The sequence below is a fragment of the Pelophylax lessonae genome (genome assembly GCF_965119305.1).
Source record: "Pelophylax lessonae genome assembly, chromosome: 4".
Classification (NCBI taxonomy): Eukaryota; Metazoa; Chordata; class Amphibia; order Anura; family Ranidae; genus Pelophylax; species Pelophylax lessonae.
The window spans coordinates 449,937,712-449,962,651 of record NC_138771.1 but is presented as its reverse complement, the minus strand read 5'-3'; the positions used below and the strand labels follow the sequence as shown (position 1 = coordinate 449,962,651).

Genomic DNA, 24,940 nt, shown 5'->3' with positions numbered 1-24,940 from the left:
CATATAGCATATACCTATATACCTGTATAAGTGTGATTTGTGAACAGGTGTAGCCCTTGCGACCCCCCCTTTTCCACTCAAATTACCCCCCACCCCCCCCTAATAAAGATTTAACCCACTGATCTCCCCTGACCCCCCCCTGATCACCGCCGTTAACCCCTACACCCTCTGTCACATCAGCACTAATACAAACGCAATATACGGTGTTATTGTATTTTTGTATTAGTGTCATTGTGATCAGAATTAGCGCAGGCGACTAAGTTTCTGTCCCAAGAAGGTTTAGGGTCCCCGCCACCCGCCCAATAAAGATTTAAGCCCCTGACCCCCCCCTGATCACCCCTACACCCCCTGCCATAACACACACCGTATACAGTATATAGCATTTTGCTATATACCCCGTATAAGTGTGATTTGTGGTCAGGTCTAGCGCTTGCGACCCCCCTTTTTCCACTTGAATTACCCGCCACCCCCCCCTAATAAAGATTTAAGCCCCTGATCCCACCTGATCCCCCCCTGATCACCGCTAGTTAACCCCTACACCCTCTGTCACATCAGCACTAATACAAACGTAATATACTGTGTTTTTGTATTTTTGTATTAGGCTACATTCACACCTGAGCGTAGCGTTTTTCGCGCGTTTTTTACCGCGATTTTACCGCGATTTTTGCGGCGTTTTTTACCGCGATTTTACCGCGATTTTTACAGCGATTTTTGTGCAGGCGTTTTTAGATTGAATAGAGATCAATGGAAAACGCCTGTAATCTGCCCAAAAAGAAGCTCATGTACTTTTTTGAGCGTTGGGCGTTTTGTATACAGCGTCAAAACGCTCAGATGTGAACAGGGGCCATTGAAATGAATAGGATTTGTCTTGTTGGGCGTTTTGAGAGCTGATCCTAGAGCAGAAAAACGCCCCAAAAACGCCCCAAAACGCCTAGATGTGAACGGAGCCTTAGTGTGATTGTGATCAGAATTAGCGCAGGCGACTAAGTTTGTGTCCCAAGGAGGTTTAGGGTCCCCGCCACCCGCCCAAAAAAGATTTAATCCCCTGATCCCCTCCTGATCACCCCTACACCCCCTGCCACAACGCACACTGTATACAGTATATAGCATTTTCTATATACCCGTATAAGTGTGACTTGTGACCAGGTTTAGCGCTTGCCACCGTTCCTTTTATCCTTAGGATACCCGCCAGTCCCTTCCAATAAAGATTTAAACCCCTGATCCCCCCCTGATCACATCCCGTTAACCCCTACACCCTCTGTCACATTAGCACTAATACACACATAATATACTGTTTTTACTGTATTTTGTATTGGTGTCATTGTGACTTGAGGTTGCGCTAGCTAGCTAGTTTCTTTCCCAAAGGAGGTTTAGGGTCCCCGCCACCCCCCCCAGATCCCCAGCGCATAGTTTAGAAGTAACCCCTTGATTGCCACACACGCACGCACGCACGCACGCACGCACCTACACTTCCATTTCTAGTATAGTGTTTGAACAGATCAATATCTGATCTGATCAGAACTATACTAGCGCCCCCATAGTTTAGGGTTCCCAAAACGCGGTGTTTGCACGATCAGTACTGATTCCGGCCAGCACCTGCGTTTAACCCTTTCACCCAGGCAAGTGTAGTAATCAATAGATTACTGTCACTTGCAAAAAAACACAAGACACAAAACCGCTGTGTTAGCAGAGTCAGGCCTGATCCCTGCTAGCATTAGCAGTTTTTTTTGTAGCGCTTGAAATAATCTTCGACAACCAGGTGCTTTTATTACCTGTGAGTCGCATCACTGTACGAGTAAATTTAGTTACCAAAATGACCAAACGTTCGTACAGGGATGAAGAGCTTCTCAGTTATATGCTGACCGAGTCATCTGATAGCGAAGGGGAAGCTACAATGACCGAATTAGTGTCAGTATATGAACCTGATGACGGCAGCGGCTCCCTGACAGATAGCTCCGACGACAGATGGGTCCCTGTTAGACCCAGGCGTACCCGACCCCATTCTGAAGTTGTTGTGATGCAGGAATCGCAGGGTGCTCGTATGGAGCAGAGTGTGGGTACTAGTGCCGCTCATCCTTCTGGCGACCTGGCAAGCGCCAGCGGCCTAGTACAACCTGGACCTAGTACAACCAGCACTGCAGTAAGACCTGGTGACGTGGCGAGTCCCCTAAGTGCAGTTGAAGCTGGTGCGGTGGCTAGCACAAGTAGTGGCCCGCGGCCACCGCGTATTCGAAGACAGGCCCGTAGAGCCCATAGTGCCCTCCCTGATGCGCTGGCATTTCCTAATTGGCAACCCACTGATACTACAGCACCAGTACTTCCCCCATTCACCGCCCAACCTGGAATCCACGTGGAGACAGCTGGTTTTACGCCCCTGAACTTTTTTGAGCTGTTCTTCATGGAAGATCTTTACAGATCTATTGTAGATCAATCAAATTTATATGCACAACAGTTCATCGCCGCCAACCCAAATTCACACCTTGCCAGACAATTCGGCTGGAAACCTATAACGGTTTCCGAATTTAAGATCTTTCTGGGCCTTTCCCTTCACATGGGCATAACTAAACAGAGTGAATTGCGGCTATATTGGTCCACTAGCCCAGTTCACCATATGCGCATGTACTCTGCCTCTATGTCCAGGACGAGATACGAGCAAATTCTGCGATTTATGCATTTCAGCGACAATGAACTCTGTCGTCCTCGGGGAGACCCTGCATACGATCGGCTCCACAAAATTCGGCCCCTCATAGACCACTTCAATCAGCGGTTTGCAGCCTTGTTTACCCCCGAACAAGTTGTCTGCGTTGACGAGTCCCTGATTAAATTTACTGGCCGCCTTGCTATGAAACAGTACCTCCCCAGCAAGCGTGCCAAGTACGGGGTCAAACTGTATAAATTGTGTGACAGGGCCACAGGCTATACAGTTAGTTTCCGGGTCTATGAGGGAAAAGATAGCTGTGTGGAGCCCCCCAACTGCCCAGACTACATAGGGAGCAGCGGTAAGATCGTTTGGGACTTGGTGTCACCCTTATCCGGAAAGGGGTACCATTTGTACGTGGACAACTTTTATACAAGCGTGCCACTATTTAGTCACCTTCTCGATTTACAAATTGGCGCATGTGGCACCGTGCGACCTAATCGCCGGGGCTTCCCCCAACGGCTTGTAGATTCCCGTCTTAGTCGGGGGGCGAGAGCCTGCTTGAAAACGGACAAATTACTTGCGGTGAAGTGGAAGGATACACGGGATGTTTATGTTCTGTCCTCCCTTCACCCAGACACGACGATCGAAATTCCTACGGCAACTGGCGTTATGGAGAAACCCCTCTGTGTCCACGAATATAACCTTAACATGGGAGGGGTGGACCTTAACGACCAGCTTTTGGCGCCGTATTTAGTTGCCCGTAAAGCCAGACGCTGGTACAAAAAAGTGTCTGTTTACCTATACCAATTGGCTATGCTGAACGCCTTTGTCCTATACAGGGCGTCAGGACGAACTGGATCTTTCCGGGAATTCCAGGAAGAGATCATCCTTGCCTACCTGTACCCAGGAGGCATGCCTGCCCAACTTCCCCTTCCAGATGCAGTGAGCCGGCTGCATGAGAGGCATTTTTCACATGTCCTCCCGAGTACCCCTACCCAAAGATGGCCCCAAAGAAGATGTCGTGTCTGTAGCAAGCGCGGATTTAGGCGTGACACCCGTTATTATTGTCCCAAATGTCCTGACCAACCTGGTCTCTGCATCGGGGAATGTTTCGAGCGCTACCATACACTAGTGGATTATTAGCGTAGGGTACAGCACGACACAGTGTAGGGCACATAAACACAGGGTCTCGAAGGATGTTGGATGTCCATCGACATTTTGAGAGACCCAAGCTGGAAGAGAAGATCGCAGATGATCGCAGTCCCTCCCAAATCAAGAAGTAAAGGAACAGTTAGAAAGAAAAATAAAAGGATCCAAAAACTGTTGTGGTGTCAGTAATTTTATATGTCCTTCTACTCCTTCCTACTATACTTTTTTTCAATGTCCTTTGTTTGTTTTTTCATTCTTTTGTGACCTGTTTCTCTTGCAGGTCCCTCGTCAGCTACCACGCATTGATTTTATATATTCTGACACAAACAGCGTTTGCGCTCAGCATATATGGATACCTTTGCTGATAGCAGCTGTGGTGATTTTCTGATTTCAGCACTGCAGTTAAAATCCTATTTTGGTATACGTGGATAGCGCCGTGTATACCCATCATTAAATTCAGTGGGTGGTTGTTTGGGCGGTTAATGATGAAGATCCAAAAACTGTTGTTGTCAGTCATTTTATATGTCCTTCTACTCCTTCCTACTATACTTTTTTTCAATGTCCTTTGTTTGTTTTTTCATTCTTTTGTGACCTGTTTCTCTTGCAGGTCCCTCGTCGGCTACCACGCATTGATTTTATATATTCTGACACAAACAGCGTTTGCGCTCAGCATATATGGATACCTTTGCTGATAGCAGCTGTGGTGATTTTCTGATTTCAGCACTGCAGTTAAAATCCTATTTTGGTATACGTGGATAGTGTCGTGTATACCCATCATTAAATTCAGTGGGTGGTTGTTTGGGCGGTTAATGATGAGTAATACTACGCATTATTCCTGTGCTGATTTCTGATAGGTTCTCTTTTTTTCCGTTCAGCCCACAGGCTGCATGAAAAAAAAAAAAACCTATATGCCAAACAAGGACCAGCAATGTACTGGTACGTTGCTGGACTTTGAGTGGTTATACCAGGATGATGCCTGCAGATTTAGGCATCATCTTGGTATCGTTTTTTACAGCCAGCGGTCGGCTTACATGTAAAAGCAATTCTAGCAGGTAATTGGCCGCTAGACTGCTTTTACATGCAGTGGGAGGGGCCTCCCCCCCCCCCACCGCCGCCTTCCGCAGCCTTCCATGGTTTTTCTCGGGCTCTCCTGTCCCACCGGTTAACCCGAGAGTGCAGCCGGTGGTTCAATTATCTAACCATAGAGCTAATTGGAGATGAGAATGGCTCCAATCATCTCTATGGCCTAAGATGCCGGAGGCTACGAGCATTTTATGACTTCTGTTTCGCCAGAAATAAACAGGGCCATTGGGAAATTGGGAAAGTATTTTATCACACCAATTTTGGTGTGGTCAGATGCGTTAAGGTCAGAGGAGAGATCTAGAGTCTAAAAGACCCCAATTTTTTTAAAAAAGAGTACCTGTCACTACAGATTACCATCATAGGGGATATTTAAATTCACTATGATAACAATAAAAATGATTTAAAAAAAAAAAATTAAAGGAAAGGTGTCAAAATAACATAAAAAAGCAAAAGAAAAAAGAAAAAAAAAAAAAAAAAATTGAGCCCCCCCCCTTACCCCCGGTGCTTGCGCGCAATGGCGCACGCAAGCGGTGGTCTAGTGTCATATGTAAACCACAATTGCAGCATGCATGTGAGGTATCGCCGCGATCGCCAGATCGAGTGCAGTAATTCTTGCAGTAGACCTCCTCTGTAAGTCTAAAGTGGTAACCTGTAGAGACTTTTAAAGGTTTTCAAAAATGTACATACGTTTTTGTCGCTGCGCAGGCATGCGCAATTTTTAAAGCATGTCATGTTAGGTGTCTATGAACTCGGCATAAGATCATCTTTTAAATTTTACCAAAAAAATTGGAATTATATAGTGTATTTGTGCAATAAATTTAAAAAAAATGTATTTTTTTCGCAAAAATTGCGTTTGGAAAATCTGTGCGCAAATACCGTGTGACAAAAAAATTTGCAACATCCACCATTTTATTCTATAGGGCCTCTGCTTTAAAAAAATATATAATGTTTGGGGGTTCAAAGTAATTTTCTAGTAAAAAAAAAATATTTTTTCATGTAAACAAAAAGGCACAGAAAAGGCTTGGTTTTCAAGTGGTTAGAAGAGTGGGTGATGTGTGGATAAGATTGAGTATAAAATGCCGGAACTGTTCAAACACCCCCCTAATGACCCCTTTTTGAAAAGTAGACACCCAAAGCTTTTTTCTGAGAGGCATGGTGAGTCCATGGAGTATTTTATATTTTGCCACAAGTTTCGGGAAAATTATTATTTTTTTTTTTTTGTTGTTTTTTTACAGAAAGTTGTCACTAAATGATATATTGCTCATGCATGCCATGGGAATATGTGAAATGACACCCCAAAATACATTCTTTTGCTTCTCCTGAGTACAGGGATACCACATGTGTGAGACTTTTTGGGAGCCTAGCTGTGTACGCGCCCCCGAAAACCAATCCACATCTTCAGGTTTTCTAATGGCGTAAATTGCTGATTTTACCCCTGACTACCTGTCACAGTTTCAGAGGCCCTGAAATTTCAAGATGGCACAAAACCCCCCCAAATGACCCCATTTTGCAAAGTAGACACTCCAAGCTACTGGCTGAGAAGTATGGTGAGTCCATGGAATAGTTTATATTTTGCCACAAGTTTCGAGGAAAAAAATTTTTTTTATTTTTTTTTATTTTTTTACACAAAGTTGTCAGTAAATGATATATTGCTCACACAGGCCATGGGTATATGTGAAATGACACCCCAAAATACATTCTACTGCTTCTCCTGAGTACAATGATACCCCATGTGTGAGACTTTTTGCCAGTCTAGCCGCGTACAGGACCCGGAAAACCAATGCGCACCTTTAGGCTTTCTAAGGGCGTAAATTGTTGATCTCACTCCTTACTACCTATCACAGTTTTGAAGTCCATAAAAAGCCAAGATTGCACAAACCCCCCCCAAATGACCCCATTTTGCAAAGTAGACACTCCAATCTATTTGCTGAGAGGCATGGTGAGTATTTTGCAGCTCTAATTTTTTTTGGAAAATGAAGAAAAAACAGGAAAATGCATTTTTTTTCCTCTTTTTTCAATTTCCAAAACTTTGTGACAAAAAGTGAGATCTGCAAAACACTCAACATGCCTCTCTGCAAATAGCTCAGGGTGTCTACTTTCCGAAAAGGGGTCATTTGGGGGGGGGTTGTGCTGTCTTGGCATTTCATGGCCTCCAAAACTGTGATAGGTAGTCAGGAGTGAAATCAACAATTTACGCCCTTGGAAAGCCTGAAGGCGATGATTGGTTTTCGGGGTCCTGTACTCGGCTAGACTGCAAAAAAGTCTCACACATGGGGTATCCCTATACTCAGGAGAAGCAGCAGAATGTATTTTGGGGTGTCAATTCACATATACCCATGGCATGTGTGAGCAATATATCATTTACTGACAACTTTGTGTAAAAAAAAAAAAAAAATATATATATATATATATTTCCCGGAACTTGTGGCAAAATATAAAATATTCCATGGACTCACCATGCCTCTCAGCAAATAGCTTGGGGTGTCTACTTTCCAAAATGGGGTCATTTGGGGGGGTTTTGTGCTATCTTGGAATTTTAGGGCCTCCGAAACTGTGATAGGTAGTCAGGAGTGAAATCAACAATTTACGCCCTTGGAAAGCCTGAAAGTGGGGACTGGTTTTCGGGGACCTGTACTCGGCTAGACTGCAAAAAAGTCTCACACATGGGGTATCCCTGTACTCAGGAGAAGCAGCAGAATGTATTTTGGGGTGTCATTTCACATATACCCATGGCATGTGTGAGCAATATTTCATTTACTGACAACTTTGTGAAAAAAAAAAAAATATATATATATATATATATTTCCCGGAACTTGTGGCAAAATATAAAATATTCCATGGACTCACCATGCCTCTCAGCAAATAGCTTGGGGTGTCTACTTTCCAAAATGGGGTCATTTGGGGGGGTTTTGTGCTATCTTGGAATTTTAGGGCCTCTGAAACTGTGATAGGTAGTCAGGAGTGAAATCAACAATTTACGCCCTTGGAAAGCCTGAAAGCGGGGACTGGTTTTCGGGGACCTGTACTCGGCTAGACTGCAAAAAAGTCTCACACATGGGGTATCCCTGTACTCAGGAGAAGCAGCAGAATGTATTTTGAGGTGTCATTTCACATATACCCATGGCATGTGTGAGCAATATTTCATTTACTGACAACTTTGTGAAAAAAAAAAAAAAAAATATATATATATATGTATTTCCCGGAACTTGTGGCAGAATATAAAATATTCCATGGACTCACCATGCCTCTCAGCAAATAGCTTGGGGTGTCTACTTTCCAAAATGGGGTCATTTGGGGGGGTTTGTGCTATCTTGGAATTTTAGGGCCTCCGAAACTGTGACAGGTAGTGCAGAGGTGACATGCACAATTTACGCCATTAGAAAACCTGGGAGTGTTGATTGGTTTTCGCGGTCCTGTACACAGCTAGGCTCCCAAAAAGTCTCACACATGGGGCATCCCCATACTCAGGAGAAGTGGCAGAATGTATTTTGGGGTGTAATTCCACATATACCCATGTCATGTGTGAGAATTTTATCTTTTAGTGACAACGTTGTGTAAAAAAAAAAAAAAAAGAAATAGTAATATTCCCAAAACTTGTGGTAAAATATAAAATATTCCATGGACTCACCATGCCTCTTAGCAAACAGCTTGGGGTGTCTACTTTCCAAAATGGGGTCATTTGGGGGGGTTTTGTGGTATCTTGACATTTCAGGGCCTCCTAAACCGTTAGAGGTAGTGAGAAAATGCAATGAAAAATGTACGCCCTTTGAAATTCTGATGGTGGGGATTTGTTTTTGTGGTCCCGTACACAGCTAGGCTCCCAAAAAGTCCCACATATGTGGTATCCCTGTACTCAGGAGAAGCAGCAGAATATATTTTGGGGTGTAATTACACATATACCCATGGCATGTGTGAGCAATATATCATTTCAATGACAACTTTTTAGTCATTTTTCAAACACCTGTGACAAAAAAATGAAATATTCAATGAGCTCAACATGCCTCTCAGAACATTCCTTAGGATGTCTACTTTCCAAAAAGTGGTAGTTTGGGGGGGTTTTGTACTGCCCTGCCATTTTAGCACTTCATGAAATAAGATAGGCAGTCAAAAATTAAAGCTGCGTAAATTTCTGTATTTACACCATAGTTTGTAGACGCTATAACTTTTGCGCAAACCAATAAAAATACGCTCATTGAATTTTTTTTTGTCAAAGACATGTAGCTAAATATATTTTGGCCAAAAAAAAATACATAAATTGAGTATATTGGATATTTTTTAAAAGACAAAGTTGAAAATGTCATTTTTTTGCAAAATTTTCGCTCTTTTTTTATTAATATCGCAAAAAATAAAAAGCGCAGAGGTGATCAAATACCACCAAAAGAAAGCTCTGTTTGTGGGAAAAAAAGGACGTAAATTTCGTTTGGGTACCACATTGCATGACCGCACAATTGTCAGTTAAAGTCACGCAGTGCCGAGTCGTAAAATACCCCCTGGTCGGAATGGGGGTAAAATCTTCCGGGGCTTAAGTGGTTAATAAATTCGCAAAGATTTCAAACAAACATCGTTATTGATGTTATTATGAGGTATTAGATTTGTAGATTTTTGAGGAAAATAATTAATTTAATCCATTTTGGAATAAGGCTGTAACATAACAAAATATGGAAAAAGTGAAGTGCTGTGAAAATTTTCCAGATGCACTGTATAATAGGACATGACACGGCAGTATACTGGGCTCCCATGGGCCACCAAATGGGTGCCAGACCTCTTTGCTTCAACTAGGGGAGAGAAGAGCAGAGATATAGTTGCCTAGTTCTCCAATCCTCCCAGCACTCCAGCGGTCTAGAATATTGAACTGCTGCTGACATCATCACACCCAGAGCAGGCTGCATAGACCAGGAACAGTCCATTGCTGGACATGGGGGAGCTCTATTTTCCAGATGATCGAAGGATTGGTTGAGTATAGGTTCTGTGCTCACCCGTAGACAAAACGGGCAGTTAACTCATGTAGTGCTGGCAAAAACAATAAATAATTGCCTAGAGTTGGGCTTTAAAGTGTGGCAACCCAACCGATCTTACAGAGAATACTATACATGGATAAACACCAATTATACAGCACATACTCTGCAAACGCATTTTCTGCAGTGTACATAGGTCAGTAGTATGTAGGGCAGTGTACAGAGATCAGTAGTATGTAGGGCAGTTTACAGAGGTCAGTAGGATGTAGGACAGTGTACAGAGGTCAGTAGTACATAGAGCAGTGTACAGAGGTCAGTAGTATGTAGGGCAGTGTAAACAGGTCAGTAGTATTTAGAGCAGTGTATAGAGGTAAGTGGGATGTAGGTCAGTGTACACAGGTCAGTAGTATGTAGGGCAGTGTACAGAGGTCATTAGGATGTAGGGCAGTGTACAGAGGTCAATAGCATATAGGGTAGGGTACAGAGGGCAGTATTATGTAGAGCAGTGTACAGAGGTCAGTGGGATATAGAGCAGTGTACAGAGGTCATTAGAATGTAGGCAGTGTGCAGAGGTCAGTGAGATGAAGGGCAGTGTAAAGAGGTAAGTAGGATGTAGGACAGCGTACAAAGGTTAGTAGGATGAAGGTCAGTGTACAGAGGTCAGTAGGATGTAGGGCAATGTACAGAGGTCAGTGGGATGTAGGCCAGTATACAGAGGTCAGTGGGAAGTAGGGCAGTGTACAGAGGTCAGTGGGAAGTAGGGCAGTGTACAGAGGTCAGTGGGATGTATGGCAGTGTACAGAGGTCAGTAGTATAGACAGCAGTGTGCAAAGATCAGTGAGATGTAAGGCAGCGTACAGAGTTCAGTAGGATGTAGGACATTGTACAGAGGTCAGTGAGATGTAGGGCAGTGTAAAGAGGTCAGTAGGCTGGGAAGAAAATACAAGCAGTAAGACCAATGGTGGAGTGAAAGCGGGGAAAAATCCTAGAATAGAAGGGGAAGTGCAGGTCAGATTCTGTACCAGGTATAACAACCAAGCCCCTGTAATACAGAAGGTCCTGAGGAGGAATTGGAAAATCCTTCAACAGGACCCTGTGTTGAAAGATCGTTTATCCCCATACCCGAACCTTATATTCAGAGAACCTAGGGACCTCAGGAGCATGGTGGCCCCTAGTAGGGTTAGAAGAGACAGAAAGACTAATGGGTTGAATGGGGCCTGGGGCCGAGTCTTTGACCAAAAGGGGTGCTATAGGTGTGGTGTCAACAACTGTGGCACGTGTGCACACATGTGCCACAGGAAAAAAGATGTTGCAGCTATTGATGGTAAAACCTATAGGATCAATCAGTTCATCAACTGCAGCACCACCCATGTAGTCTATGGGATGTTGTGTCCCTGTGGCCTCCTTTATGTCGGCCGCACCACTAGACCTCTGAGAGTAAGAATTGGTGAGCATAAAAGTGGCATCACTCTCCGGAAGGATAAATATTCTGTTCCCCGGCACTTTTTGGATGCACACAATAGTAGTGTTGAGGGTTTGAGGGTCTTTGGGATAGAGGCCATCAACAAAGATTTGGATGGTGGCCTAAAGTACCAAAGACTCTGCACCAGAGAGGCCTACTGGATTTTCACCCTGGGGTCTCTTGCCCCCAAGGGTTTGAATGAGGAGATTGAGCTTCACACGGTCGTGTGAATCTTTCTCCTCTCCCTTCCTCTTCCCCCCCCCTTCCCCTCTCTTCTCCCTCCTTTTATTTCTGTGGTACAGCCGTCCGAGTTGGATGGCTGTGATAGTACATCTTTGGCCATTAGTATCAGTATCCCTTATGCATATAAGAAAAAGCTAGAATTGGTCCTAAATACATTTTCCACACTATACACGTCTGTATGGTGACATTTTTTGTCCCCTTGCGGTCTGTCCATGTGTACGAAAGCACACAGTCCAGTCACGCAAGCTTGCAGCCCCAATTCTTCTTGGGGGTGGCTCGCCCTTTATAACCCTCCCCCCCTCTCCCTCCCCCCCCCTCCTGTTTAGCCGTTTTTTTTCTCCCCCCCCTTTCCTTTCTGTCCAAATGTGGACAATGATGACATAATGGCCACCAGTTTTTGAAGTTCTCTTTCACTGTGTGGCAGACAAGGGAGTAAGTCACACACGTGCAAATCACAAGCAAGTCTCAAGTCTTAACCTTCAAGTATCAAGCAAGTCCCAAGTTACTGTGGCAAAAAGCAAGCAAGTCAAGTCGAGTCCCTGCTAGAAGTCAAGCAGGTCAAGTCATTTATTTTGGTCAAGTCACAAATCAAGTCAAAATACTGATCTACCCCAATTTTCCCCTTTAAATCGGTTAAAAGTCAGTGGTCAGGAAAGGTTTTGTTTTATTTTCAACATTAACAAAACTGCTTAGTGCTTTTTTCTTGGCATATTAAAGAAACCCTTTGAATGCCCAAGCAGCTCAAAATCCTTCGTTCGGTCATTTTTCAACACCACAGCCAGTGTCCTAAAAATCAGAACACACTGAGGTGTTTTAAGTGACTGTGGTGTCAGAAACATAACAGGCACATTAATTTTGCTTTAACACATCTTGAGAAAATGCAAATATTTAATAACTTAAAAAAGTAAAGTCATTTAAAGTCATATGTCTCAAGTCAAAGTCAAGTCTCAAGTCATGAATACCAAGTCAAAGTCAAGTCGAGTCTTTTATTAATTTTAGTCAAGCAAGTCTCAAGTCCTCAAACTGGTGACTTAAGTCTGACTTAAGTCAAGTCAGTGACTTGAGTCCCCCACCTCTGCTGTGTGGGCACACTAATTGCACTCCATACAGTGTCATTGGGTATCCAGTCTCTGTCTTTTGTCTCTTCAGCACCGGGAAAGGATAGGAAACCAAATTCAGGAATCTAGCTTTGTGACAATAGGGGGGAATGGAGTTCTCTTTTCATTTCGGTGAAATACATGAAATGGATCAACCACTGGGACAATAGTTTATGAATGTGGAGTGTAGCTATAGGGATCCTAATCCCTTGAAAATTACCTGGTTCCTAGTAGTCTAAAATAAATTCAAACTAATCAACCTGCCTTGCCATCAGTCCATCACCCATGATTCACACCTATAGGTGCTAGAAAAAAATCCCAACCAGTGGAAATAAAAGAAAGCTAACAGCTATTCAGACATATTATCAACAGATTGCGAGACCCCTTCCTGTCATAAGTGGATAATCCATGCTTTTTAATGCTCCACATACCAGTATTACCATTCATAGGAGCCATGAAAAGTAATGCTGGCATCTGGAGTGCAGATGATCCACTAATTAGTGTAAGGGGTCTTGGGGAGTGCTCATCCAATTGGATGTTTTTAATCATTACAAGATCTAGAAGTGGCATGAAGGAGAGATGGAATAACACAGGGAGTGGTTTTGTACACCACAGAGTCTGTTGAATAGCTTTGATATTAATTGGTGGACTTTTTAAAGATTGTTTGACATAAACTGGAATGAACTGATACATTTTGTATGTTACACAAACATTGGAATAGATTGATGCAGTTTGTTTTATATTGCACTGGCCACTTTGTAAAATGGTGTTATATTGCAATAGTGTTGTATTTACTATTTACTTAGCTGTTGTAAATACTTTACTTAGCTGCTGTATTTACTATTTATTATTATTATTATTATCCATAGCACTGTATACTTTTTTTTAAGCAATTTTTTGCACTGGGGACCATATTTACGCTGGGAGCAAAACGGCGACCAAGTAGTATGCCTTTTTTACAAAGAGGAAAATGGTGGGTCATAAACTTCTCTATTCTGTCTGGAAGGGATGCCTGCATCACAGAACTGGCTTAACATTACTATAAATCCTTTGACATGGAAACATTAACTGTTTATATAGCAAAAAAGTACCTGATTTGTCTGATTCCTGTTTGGCACCAAGAACTGTATCCCTGTAAATATCCTTCTGAACAGATTAGTTCAATTGGCATTTGAATGTTTTTAACTTGTTGCATCCATTCCTGTGGATTTAGAGTTTGCACAGTCTGCTTCAATGTTTCTAGACAAGCGATGGCAGCAAAGATGTCAAGAACCTGAAATAAGAATAATATTTAACCAAAGTGTCTTATTAGTAAAATGATTTGCACCTAGAAACATTTGAGCAATATAAATAAATTCACTTTGCCTGCGGGCCCTGCCTATTGCTCAATGCGATCATTTCTATATACATTTCTAAACACTATTATATCTTGATGCTTTACACAACCATATTGAGCTAAAATATAATATAAATGTGTACCCTGTAGCAGACATGGGAGTAAGTCACACGTGTGCAAGTCACAAGCAAATCTCAGTCTTAACCTTCAAGTCTCAAGCAAGTCCCAAGTTACTGTGGTGAAAAGCAAGCAAGTCAAGTCAAGTCCCTGCTAGAAGTCAAGCAAGTCAAGTGAAGTCATTTATCTCAGTTAAGTCACAAATCAAGTCAAAATACTGATCTACCCCAATTTTCACCTTTAAATTAGTTAAAAGTCAGTGGTCAGGAAAGGTTTTGTTTTATTTTCAACATTAACAAAACTGCTCAGTGCTTTTTTTCTTGGCATATTAAAGAAACACTTTGAATGCCCAAACAGCTCAAAATCCTTAGTTCGGTCATGTTTCAACACCACAGTCACTAAAAACATGTTAAGTACTTCCATTGTTAAACAGCCAGTGTCCTAAAAATCAGAACACACTGAGGTGTTTTAAGTGACTGTGGTGTCAGAAACATAACAGGCACATTCATTTTGCTTGAGAAAGGGCAAATATTTAATAACTTAAAAAAGTAAAGTCATTTCGAGTCATATGTCTCAAGTCAAAGTCAAGTCTCAAGTCATGAATACCAAGTCAAAGTCAAGTCGAGTCTTTTATTAATTTTAGTCAAGCAAGTCTCAAGTCTTCAAACTGGTGACTTAAGTCTGACTTAAGTCAAGTCATGAGACTCAAGTCCCCCACCTCTGCCCTGTAGTGATGTTGGGGTCATGGGACAGAACTACAGCATGCATTGGAGAACACAGGCATTCAATACTCCGTGCTAAAGACTTGGTGCTCAACCTGAGAACTGGGGAATGCACATGGCTCTTTGGTACTTAATGTGCAGCCCTTTGGGCCCCTTTCAGTCAGTTGTCTGTTTTGGTGCTTACTCTGGCCAATGAAAAGTTTGGATTTTTTGTTCTGTCCTTCCCTTTCCTATTATCCTATTATGGGTGAACATTTCAGGCCGATCAAAAGTTTGGCCCAAACATCGCCTGTTCACCCATTCGGCAAACACCCAAATTTGCAGGGCATTCAGCGGGTGTTTGCTCCACCGAACGCCCTGCAATGCACTTTGCAAAGCTTTGCCGAATCAGGGCGCAGTAAATAGATGGTTGCTAAGGTGCGGGTCCGGGCTTTCCTTTCCTTTATTGTTTCACTTTAAGCATCATTAACCACCTTAGCGCCGGAAGGTTTTACCCCTTAATGACCAGGCCATTTTTTGCGATTTGGCACTGCCTTGCTTTAACTGACAATTATGTGGTCGCGCGAAACTGTACCCAAATAAAATGTATGTCCTTTTTGTTCCACAAATAGAGCTTTCTTTTGGTGGTATTTAATCACCTCTGTGGTTTTTAGTTGTTGGGCTATAAATAAAAAAAGAGCGACAATTGTGAAAAAAAAAACAATATTTTTTACTTTCTGCTATAATACATTTCCAATAAAAAAATTTAAAAAATCAAATTTTTTATCAGTTTAGGCCAATCTGTATTCTACTACATATATTTGGTAAAAACAAAATCCCAAAAAGCGTATAATAAATGGTTTGCACAAAAGTTATAGCTTTTGCAAACTATGGGATAGATTTTTAGACTTAGACTTTTATTATTTTTTTACATTAGTAATGGCGGCGATCAGCGATTTTTATCAGGACTGCAACATTGAGGTGGACAAATCTGACACTAAGTGGCACTTTTTGGGGACCAGTGACATTAATACAGTGATCAGTGCTAAATAATATGCACTGTTACTGTATAAATGACACTGACAGGGAAGGGGTTAACACTAGGGGTGATCAAGGGGTTAAATGTGTTCCCTATATGTGCTTTCTAACTGTGAGAGGGATAGATTTAACAGAGGCAGAGAGAGATCAGTGATTCAGCCTAGCTGAATCACACAATCTTTCCTTGCCTCTCTGACAAGAGAGCCGTCTTGCATTGTTAACATTCCAGACGGCTCTCCTGTCAGACTAGTCGAAGATTGCGGGAGGCCGGCGGTGATCGAGCCTGCTCCTCCCGCGGTCTGCCTCCCGCTGTGTCTAACCACAGTGGGAGCTCAGGTGCGGCGCCGCGCACGTGCCGCCGAGACCGTATGCACATATTCACGTAGAACTACTTGATTATGCGCAGCTGAGCCACCCTACCGCAGTCTGAGTGGGGTGGTCGCCAAGTGGTTAAAATCACTGCTCCTGAAAAAACAATCTTTTCAACAACAAAAAAAATTTGCATTGATACATGTCCCATAGGGCAGTACCTGGACCCCCCCATACCCTTTCAATGGCGAATAACTTGCATATAAGCCTTCAAAATGGGGACTTTTGATTTTTCAAGTTCGGGTACCGTAGACTTTAATAGGGTTCACCGTTTGGGTCAGAACTTTTTCTCTGTTCAGGAGTTCTGGTGCGAACTGAACAGGGGGGTGTTCGGCCCATCTCTAATCTTTAATATCGAATGTTGCACAAGTACATTTTGAAGGGACAGCAGGAACCACAAATGTGGAAGGGCTGTAATAGCCGTGATCTCTAGCAGCCCCAAGTACCATGTTGCCTGCATATTATCATCTCCTGAAACAGGCTCCCAGTTTCCAAATCTTTTGAAATGCTTTCAGTCTCTAGCCTTTTGCTGTTGCATGCCTTGCGTCCTCTGTGATGTCAGAAGCCACAGAAATACTCAGACTACAACTGTGCTAAGAGTCTGACATAGGCTGTAGAAACTTCAATGGAGAGATGAAAGGAGACATGGGCCACTGAAGAGGTTAGTGCAATTCATCTTCTATTACAGGAAATAGCTTTGGGAAACTTTGGGGGTAACAGCAGTTTCACTGTAAACCAGAAGTGCAGGTTCCCATAAAAATATCCATAAATAAGCCTCCATATTTTATGAATAAAAAGAGTAGCAGTTACCTTTTCATGTGTCTCTTTTACAGAATGTTACTTTCGCTAACACTATAGGTGCTCTTTGAAGTTGCTCTGTTGGTTTTGCCCCAACAACTTGAAAAAAATAGAATTTTTGTAAGACCTTACCGTAAAATTCTGAATCCTCTGTCAGTCGCCGCCCACTTATACAGTCTTCACGATTGGGTATTGGCGCCCTCCGCAGGAGCAAGCTAGGCAGTAACTTTGTTAGTACAAACAAACTTTTACATATAGACACACCTACAGGGGGCCGTCCCTCTAGCCAATATCCCTCAGCCAGTATCACTCTACTCCAGTTTGTAGCAAGCAGTCCATGAAAAACCGTCAACCCCAAAAAGAGGGGTGGGGGCGGTGACTGTCAGAGGACTCAGAGAAAATTGTATTTTCTCTTACGTCGTCTGACAGTCGCCGCCCACTTATACAGTCTTCACGATTGGGACGTCTCAAAACAGTGCAGGTGTGAGGGGTGGGAAGACGCAACCTTCTAAATAGGCAACGCAGCACCCAGGCCAGAGAAAAAAACTTTACTGAGCCAACGGGGCAACCAAAGCTCAACAGGAGCTAGCCCAGGAGAAAAAGAAAATAAACCCCAATAAGAAGACACAGGAAAAAATTGCATGTCTCTTTAGACCACTGCCTTTCTTAAAACCTTGCGGCCAAAAGAAGCATCAGAGGATGCCAACACATCAAATTTGTAAAACTTAGTAAAGGTGTGCACAGACGACCATGTCGCCACTTTGCACACTTGAGCCACTGATGCCTGATAGCGAAAAAAGCCCAAGACGCACGAACGGCTCTAGTAGAGTGTGCCTTGACAGGGAAAGGCGGAACCTGACCCTTAATCAAATAGGCCTGCACAATTGTCTGTCTGATCCATTTGGAAATGGTTGCTGCAGACGCTGCTGCACCCTTTCGAGGTCCCTCTGGAAGGACGAACAGGCAATCCGACTTCCTGAAAGACTCCGTGGCTGATAGGTAAACCCTGATCGCCCGGACCACATCCAAGGAATGCAAGGCAAACTCCTTTGGAAGCTTGGGCTTCGCACAAAGTGAAGGCAACACAATATCCTCATTGAGGTGGAAAGCCGAAACCACCTTAGGAAGAAAACACTGATTGGGTCGCAAGACCACTTTATCCTTATGAACAATCAGATAGGGGGAGCGGCAAGACAGAGCCGCCAACTTAGACACTCTGCGAGCAGATGTGACTGACACCAGAAAAGCAACCTTCTGTGACAATACAGGCAGAGGAATCTCCCTGATGTTCTCAAAGGGAGGCCGTTGCAAAACAGACAGGACCAAATTTAGGTCCCAGGGAGGAAAAGGAGCCTTCCTCGGAGGAGCCAGATGCTGCACCCCTTGAATAAAGGTGCAAATTAACGAATTAGTCGCCAAGGGATGCTGGAAAAGAATGGCCAAGGCTGACAACTGACCCTTAATTGTGGTCAGCGCCAAGCGCTGATCCACCCCATTTTGCAGGAAGGCCAAAACCCTCGCCACCAAAAAGGAGCACAGATGAAACCCTTGCAACTCACACCAGGCAATATATGCCCTCCAGGTACGATGATACATTTTCCTAGAAGTAGCTTTTCTAGCCTTCAGTAAGGTAGAAAGGACAGCCGGTGGGAGACCCCTGTCTCTCAGGACTTGGCTTTCAACAGCCACGCCGTCAAAGCCAGCGACTGTAAAGCAGGATGGAAGATCGGCCCTTGAAACAGAAGATGTTCTTGACGTGGCCAGTCCGGGGCCACCAGAATCACCATCATCCGTGCCAAGGCTAACCTGCAGAGGAACCTGGACAACAGTTGAATCAGGGAGAAGGCATATATCAGCCGATACCGATGCCAAGGCACCACTAACGTGTCCGAGACCCCCACCGGACACACAGAAGGTGAAACACCCCTGGATGTAGGGACATGTTCTCCATGGTCCAGGGTCTGGCAACTCAGATAGTCCACCAGTTCTCCACATCTGAAATGTGAAAGGCTGAAATTGCCGGAAATGCGTCTCGTCCCACAACAGAATCTCGGCCACTTCCTTGGCCGCCCTGGCACTCCTGGTGCCCCCTTGGTGATTGATGTAAGCCACCGCCGTGGCCTTGTCCCTCTGCACTCGAACAGGGCAGCCCTGAAGCCGAGCCATCCAACGGAGCAGACAGAGCTTGATTGTCCAGAGCTCCAAGACGTTTATCGGCAGGGAGGACTCCTCCTCCGACCACGTCCCATGGGCACAAAGCATGCCCAGAACTTCACCCCAGCCCAACAGGCTGGCATCCGTGGTGAGCACCTTCCACAATAATGGCCGGAAAGGACTTGCCTTGTGTCAAAGTTGGTGACTGGAGCCACCACAAAAGGTCCAATCTCACTTGGTGGCTCAGAGAAAACCTCCTGTCCAAAGACTGAGGATGTCTGTCCCACCTGGCAAGAATCTCTGTTTGTAGAGTTCTCATGTGAAACTGAGCAAACGGAATCGCCTCGAAAACCGACACCATTAGACCCAGGGACCGCATACAGGTCCGAAGAGAGGAGAGATTGTCATCCCTGAGGGACCCGATCTCGTTCTGCAGGGTCCGGAGTTTGTCCTCAGGAAGAAAGATCTTCACCTGAGCGGAGTCTAGGATCATCCCCAGGTAGGGGAGACGAACCGAAGGGGTCAGAGCCGACTTCTGAAAATTGATGGTCCACCCGAATTCCTGGAGCTTCTGAACCGTGACTGACAGATCGCTCAACAGTGTGGCACTCGAGCTCGACCTTAACAGGAGGTCGTCCAGATAGCCGAGGACCGCAATCCCCTGCACACGCAGCAGCGCCAACACAGGAGCCAAAACCTTGGTGAACACCCTTGGAGCTGAAGCGAGACTGAAGGGCAACGCCACAAACTGATAATGCTCCTCTGCGATTGTGATGCAGAGATACCGCTGATGACCCTCGTAAATAGGGATGTGCAGATACGCATCCTTTAGGTCGATGGAGGCCAGGAAGTCCCCTGGACCCAAAGATGCCACCAACTACCGGATGGATTCCACCTGGAACTTCTGCACCTGCACGAAGCGGGTTCAGGAGTTTTAGGTCCAAAATCGGACGCACCTTGCCCTCTTTTCTGGGCACCGTGAACAGACTGGAGTAAAACCCTCGAAACCTGTCCCGCGAAGGGACCTGCATGATGACCCCTTGGGCGAGAAGATCTTGAACCGCCCTTTTGAGATCCTGGAAACGATCGGGAGTCAGATGGAGATTTGATGGAAAGAACCTGTCTGCGGGGCGAGATCGAAACTCGATCTTGTACCCTGAACGAATTAGTTTGTGAACCCACCTGTTCTGAATCTTGGACAACCAGGGCTCGGGAAAACAACGCAGACGTCCCCCCACCCCTGAGACGGGTGAGGGCGTCCCTTCAGGAAGAGGCAGACTGGGTTGCTGAACCAGCCTGGCCGGTTTTGGACTTACCCGCCCAAGACTTCTTGTGGCCGCCTGAGGCCTTGAAGGACTTTCCATTTTCTGTGCCCCGACGGCACGAAAGGAGCCCCGGATAGTCTTAAAAGAGGGACCCCGCCCAGCGCGGGGAGATTTTCCCTTTGAGGCTTGGGGCAAAAGAGTACTCCCCAGTAAGCCCTTTGATCAGCTCATCCAGAGTGTCCCCAAAAAGACGATTCCCTGCATAAGGGATATCAGTCACTGTCTTTTTAGAAGCGTGGTCGTCCGACCAGCTTTTCAGCCAAATAATGTGGCGGATCGCAATCCCGACTGCGGACAGCCGTGCGACCAAAGTGGCCTCATCTAAGGCCGCGTCACACAGGTACATCACAGCCTTGGCCAATTGATCCACCATATCCAGCGAAGCTGGAGAGACCGACTCTGCTACCAAAGTGCGCCTAAGCGCCTTGGACCACTCCGCATTAGCCTGAGAGACCATCACCAAAGCAAACACAGGTTTCAGCAGGGAACCCGCCACCAAATACATGTGGCGGGAAAGTGTCTCCTCCTGTCTATCCGCTGGGCCCTTAAACACCGGGGAGTCTTCCACGGGCATCAAAGTGGATTTATTAAGTATGGAAACAGTGTGGTCCACCTTAGGAGCCACAGTCCAGCGAGAATCAACCGAATCCGCAAAGGGGATAACTGTACTTAAATCTCTTAGGCACCACCAGCATATGCTTAATGCGACATCATTGGTCATTCACTGTTTCATGAAACTCCTCGGGACAAGGAAAAACCTGCCCCGACTTCTGGGCCTTGCGGGTCCCAAAGGAAACCCGCTTACCCGTCAGGGGGGCTCATCATCAAGATTTAAAGTCTCCTTAATGTAGCTGTTAAGTGCGTCCACCGCAGCGCGGTTTCGTGCTGTCACAGAGGACAAGTCCTCCTCCTCCACATCTGACTGAGAGGACAGGGACCCCTCAGGGGGGACGTTGTCCGTGGACCCAAATTCAGGCTCTGAGTCAGAAGACTTAGAGGGCATAGGCCGTTTTTTAGAAGTGCGTTCAGACATCAGCAGATCCACTTTTGATGCTATCCTGGGACTCCATAATAGCAATGTGAAAATTTAATGACGCTGGCCCTTTAAAACGGCGGTTCCCGTGGACCCCCACCGCAAACTGCACTACAGGTGGAGACCCTTTCCCCAGCTAAAGTCACCAAGAAAAATGAGTGCTAGCAGGAATACAGGCCAGACAAAACAGTAAAATCCCCCCACAGTGTCTCTATACTTGCCGCTGAGGTAAAGGAGGAAGTGACCTCACGCCACTAGAGGCAAAAGCCCGCCCTGAGCTACAAGAAAATGGTGCCTGATAGAAGTCTATGGAGAGAAAGCACTGAGAAAATGGCCTCTGCCCTTAAAAGACATTTGCCCACACTTAAGATGACGCCCAACTGGCGCCAAAATGATGATAGAAAATGGCTGCTGCCCACACTATGAGGCCCAAACAGCCTGCCCAAACCCAAAATGGCGGCCGTGCGAACAGCACCAAACGCAGCAGTAAACGCCTGCACTGGCCCCCACTGGGAACTCCACAGAGCACCCCCGGGAAGTAGGAAGCCCCCACACCCTCCAGCATGGCGGTCAGTACCGCAAAAGCGCCCTCGCAGGGCAGGGAAGGGAGAAAAACAAGGGACCATTCCCCACAGCCATGAGGTGGATATTACAGAAAAACTCACATGTACTGCCATCCCCAGAGTGGGCCCACATAACTAGAGATGGCCTTGCGGTTCGCCCGGCGGTCGGTTCGCGGTGAATTTTGCTTGTTCGCTACCCGCCAAGTTTTCGGACACATGGCGTCGTTCGCGGCCATATTTGTTTACATTGGGGAGATCTTTGACCCGTGACACAGCCGTCAGGTGGAACGGGACAGCCAATTGAAACATTCCAGCACCAAAGTCATTTAAAATGCTCCAATGTCGTTTTAGGGTCTATTACAGTCTCTTTACTATAGGGCCAGGTATCCTGTGGTTGCTTTAGGGACGGTTAGATATCGGCTGCAGTCACACAGAAATCGCTTTGTCAATGTCCAAAAAAGTCATTTAAAATGCTCCAATGTTGTTATAGGGTCTATTACAGTCTCTTTGCTATAGGGCCAGGTATCCTGTGGTTGCTTTAGGGGCAGTTAGAGATCGGCTGCAGTCACACAGAAATCGCTTTGTCAAAGTCCACAAAAGTCATTTAAAATGCTCCAATGTCGTTTTAGGGTCTATTACAGTCTTTTTACTATAGGGCCAGGTATCCTGTGGTTGCTTTAGGGGCAGTTAGAGATCGGCTGCAGTCACACACCAATCACTTTATCAATGTCCACAAAAGTCATTTAAAATGCTCCAATGTTGTTATAGGGTCTATTACAGTCTCTTTACTATAGGGCCAGGTATCCTGAGGTTGCTTTAGGGGCAGTTAGAGATCGGCTGCAGTGACACAGAAATCGCTTTGTCAATGTCCACAAAAGTCATTTAAAATGCTCCAATGTTGTTATAGGGTCTATTACAGTCTCTTTACTATAGGGGCAGGTATCCAGTGGTTGCTTTAGGGGCAGTTAGAGATCGGCTGCAGTCACACACAAATCGCTCTGTCAATGTGAATGGACCCTATAAGTATTAGACAATGTATTTACCGGCTGCTGTCAGTTCTGGCTGATTTATGAAAAAAAATATATATTTTTTGCTGTAAAAAAAAAAAAAAAAAAAAATTAGGGCAACTTTTTCAATTGCAATACTTCTGTTATGACATTGTCCATGTGCTGGGACTATTTGTGCACAGCTAGTACATCTTTTGTGATAGAGTAGGAGGGAGGTTATGGCGCTGCCTGTAGCTTCCTAATTGGTTGAGATAAAAAGTGCTATAGTGCAAATAAATAATCAGTGACCTTGTGAAATAAATAGCTGGTGATAAGATAAGGTAATAAATACATATATCCAAAAATATAAATATGTGAAATATCAAATTTGGTGATAAAAAAAAGTGAATCCGTGTGATAATGTGATAGAATTATGTCAATAAATATTAGTTAAGTTAAATATTAATTAAGTATAGTGAAAAGGAGTAAACAATGTGTGCGTCATAAAAGGTGTAAAACCAATAGGATGCTAGTTCCAAACTGGCTAAGAGATACTCAATATAAAATGATAAAATAATAAAACAGCAGGGAATCTCACATAAAACCTAGGGTAAAATGCAGGAATATACGTATATAAAAAATACAAAAACCACTTTCAATCAATGAGATAAAAAATTAACGCTGGATGTACACAGTCCCACAATAGGTGTCCAATAGCTTATAATCCACAGAGTAAAAATATGACCGTCACAAATAACTCTGGTATGGAGAGAAAACAATTTCCCAACAAGGTGACTTCAGTGCAGGTGTTCCAGTAATTCCTTAAGGTGCTGGTTATGGTGATCACTCAGTGCTCCCCATGTCCCCTATGCCGCACTCACCAGAAATGATTACCCCTGCAGGGGTGACAAGCCTTGGGTATAGTATCGCCTCTGATGTCTCCGGATACCATAAGGATTCTCTGGCCGATCCTCTCTACCCTGTACGCTGTCCTATAGCCTGCCCGAGTCCACTCTTACTGTACACTGCATATGTACTCCGTAGATGTATATGGGGAAGAAAGGGCCTCACATAGAGTAGTATTGTCTGATAAATTTATTAAATCTCAAAGAATAATACTCACAATACAAACGAATGTCACAAGCAGAAAGAAAACAACATCGATCGCGCACTTCCGGGACGCCGGAATCCTTATGGTATCCGGAGACATCAGAGGCGATACTATACCCAAGGCTTGTCACCCCTGCAGGGGTAATCATTTCTGGTGAGTGCGGCATAGGGGACATGGGGAGCACTGAGTGATCACCATAGCCAGCACCTTAAGGAATTACTGGAACACCTGCACTGAAGTCACCTTGTTGGGAAATTGTTTTCTCTCCATACCAGAGTTATTTGTGACGGTCATATTTTTACTCTGTGGATTATACGCTATTGGACACCTATTGTGGGACTGTGTACATCCAGCGTTAATTTTTTTATCTCATTGATTGAAAGTGGTTTTTGTATTTTTTATATATATTCCTGAAGTTTTACCCTAGGTTTTATGTGAGATTCCCTGCTGTTTTATTATTTTATCATTTTATATTGAGTATCTCTTAGCCAGTTTGGAACTAGCATCCTATTGGTTTTACACCTTTTATGACGCACACATTGTTTACTCCTTTTCACTATACTTAATTATTACTAATATTTATTGACATAATTCTATCACATTATCACACAGATTCACTTTTTTTATCACCAAATTTGATATTTCACATATTTATATTTTTGGATATATGTATTTATTACCTTATCTTATCACCAGCTATTTATTTCACAAGGTCACTGATTATTTATTTGCACTATAGCACTTTTTATCTCAACCAATTAGGAAGCTACAGGCAGCGC

At 44.3% G+C, this 24,940-nt stretch overlaps 1 protein-coding gene across 1 annotated transcript in view; it reads right to left on the bottom strand.

The window, feature by feature from the left end:
• LOC309552694 (E3 ubiquitin-protein ligase RNF213-like) overlaps positions 1-24,940 on the bottom strand; it is a gene marked incomplete at its 5' end in the record, with an annotated part of 1,269,694 nt that overhangs the window by 189,407 nt on the left and 1,055,347 nt on the right. Inside the window, one exon of the mRNA XM_082253620.1 lies at positions 13,722-13,903. Coding sequence (XP_082109746.1) covers positions 13,722-13,903 — 182 coding nt within the window. The remainder of the gene's footprint in view (positions 1-13,721; positions 13,904-24,940) is intronic.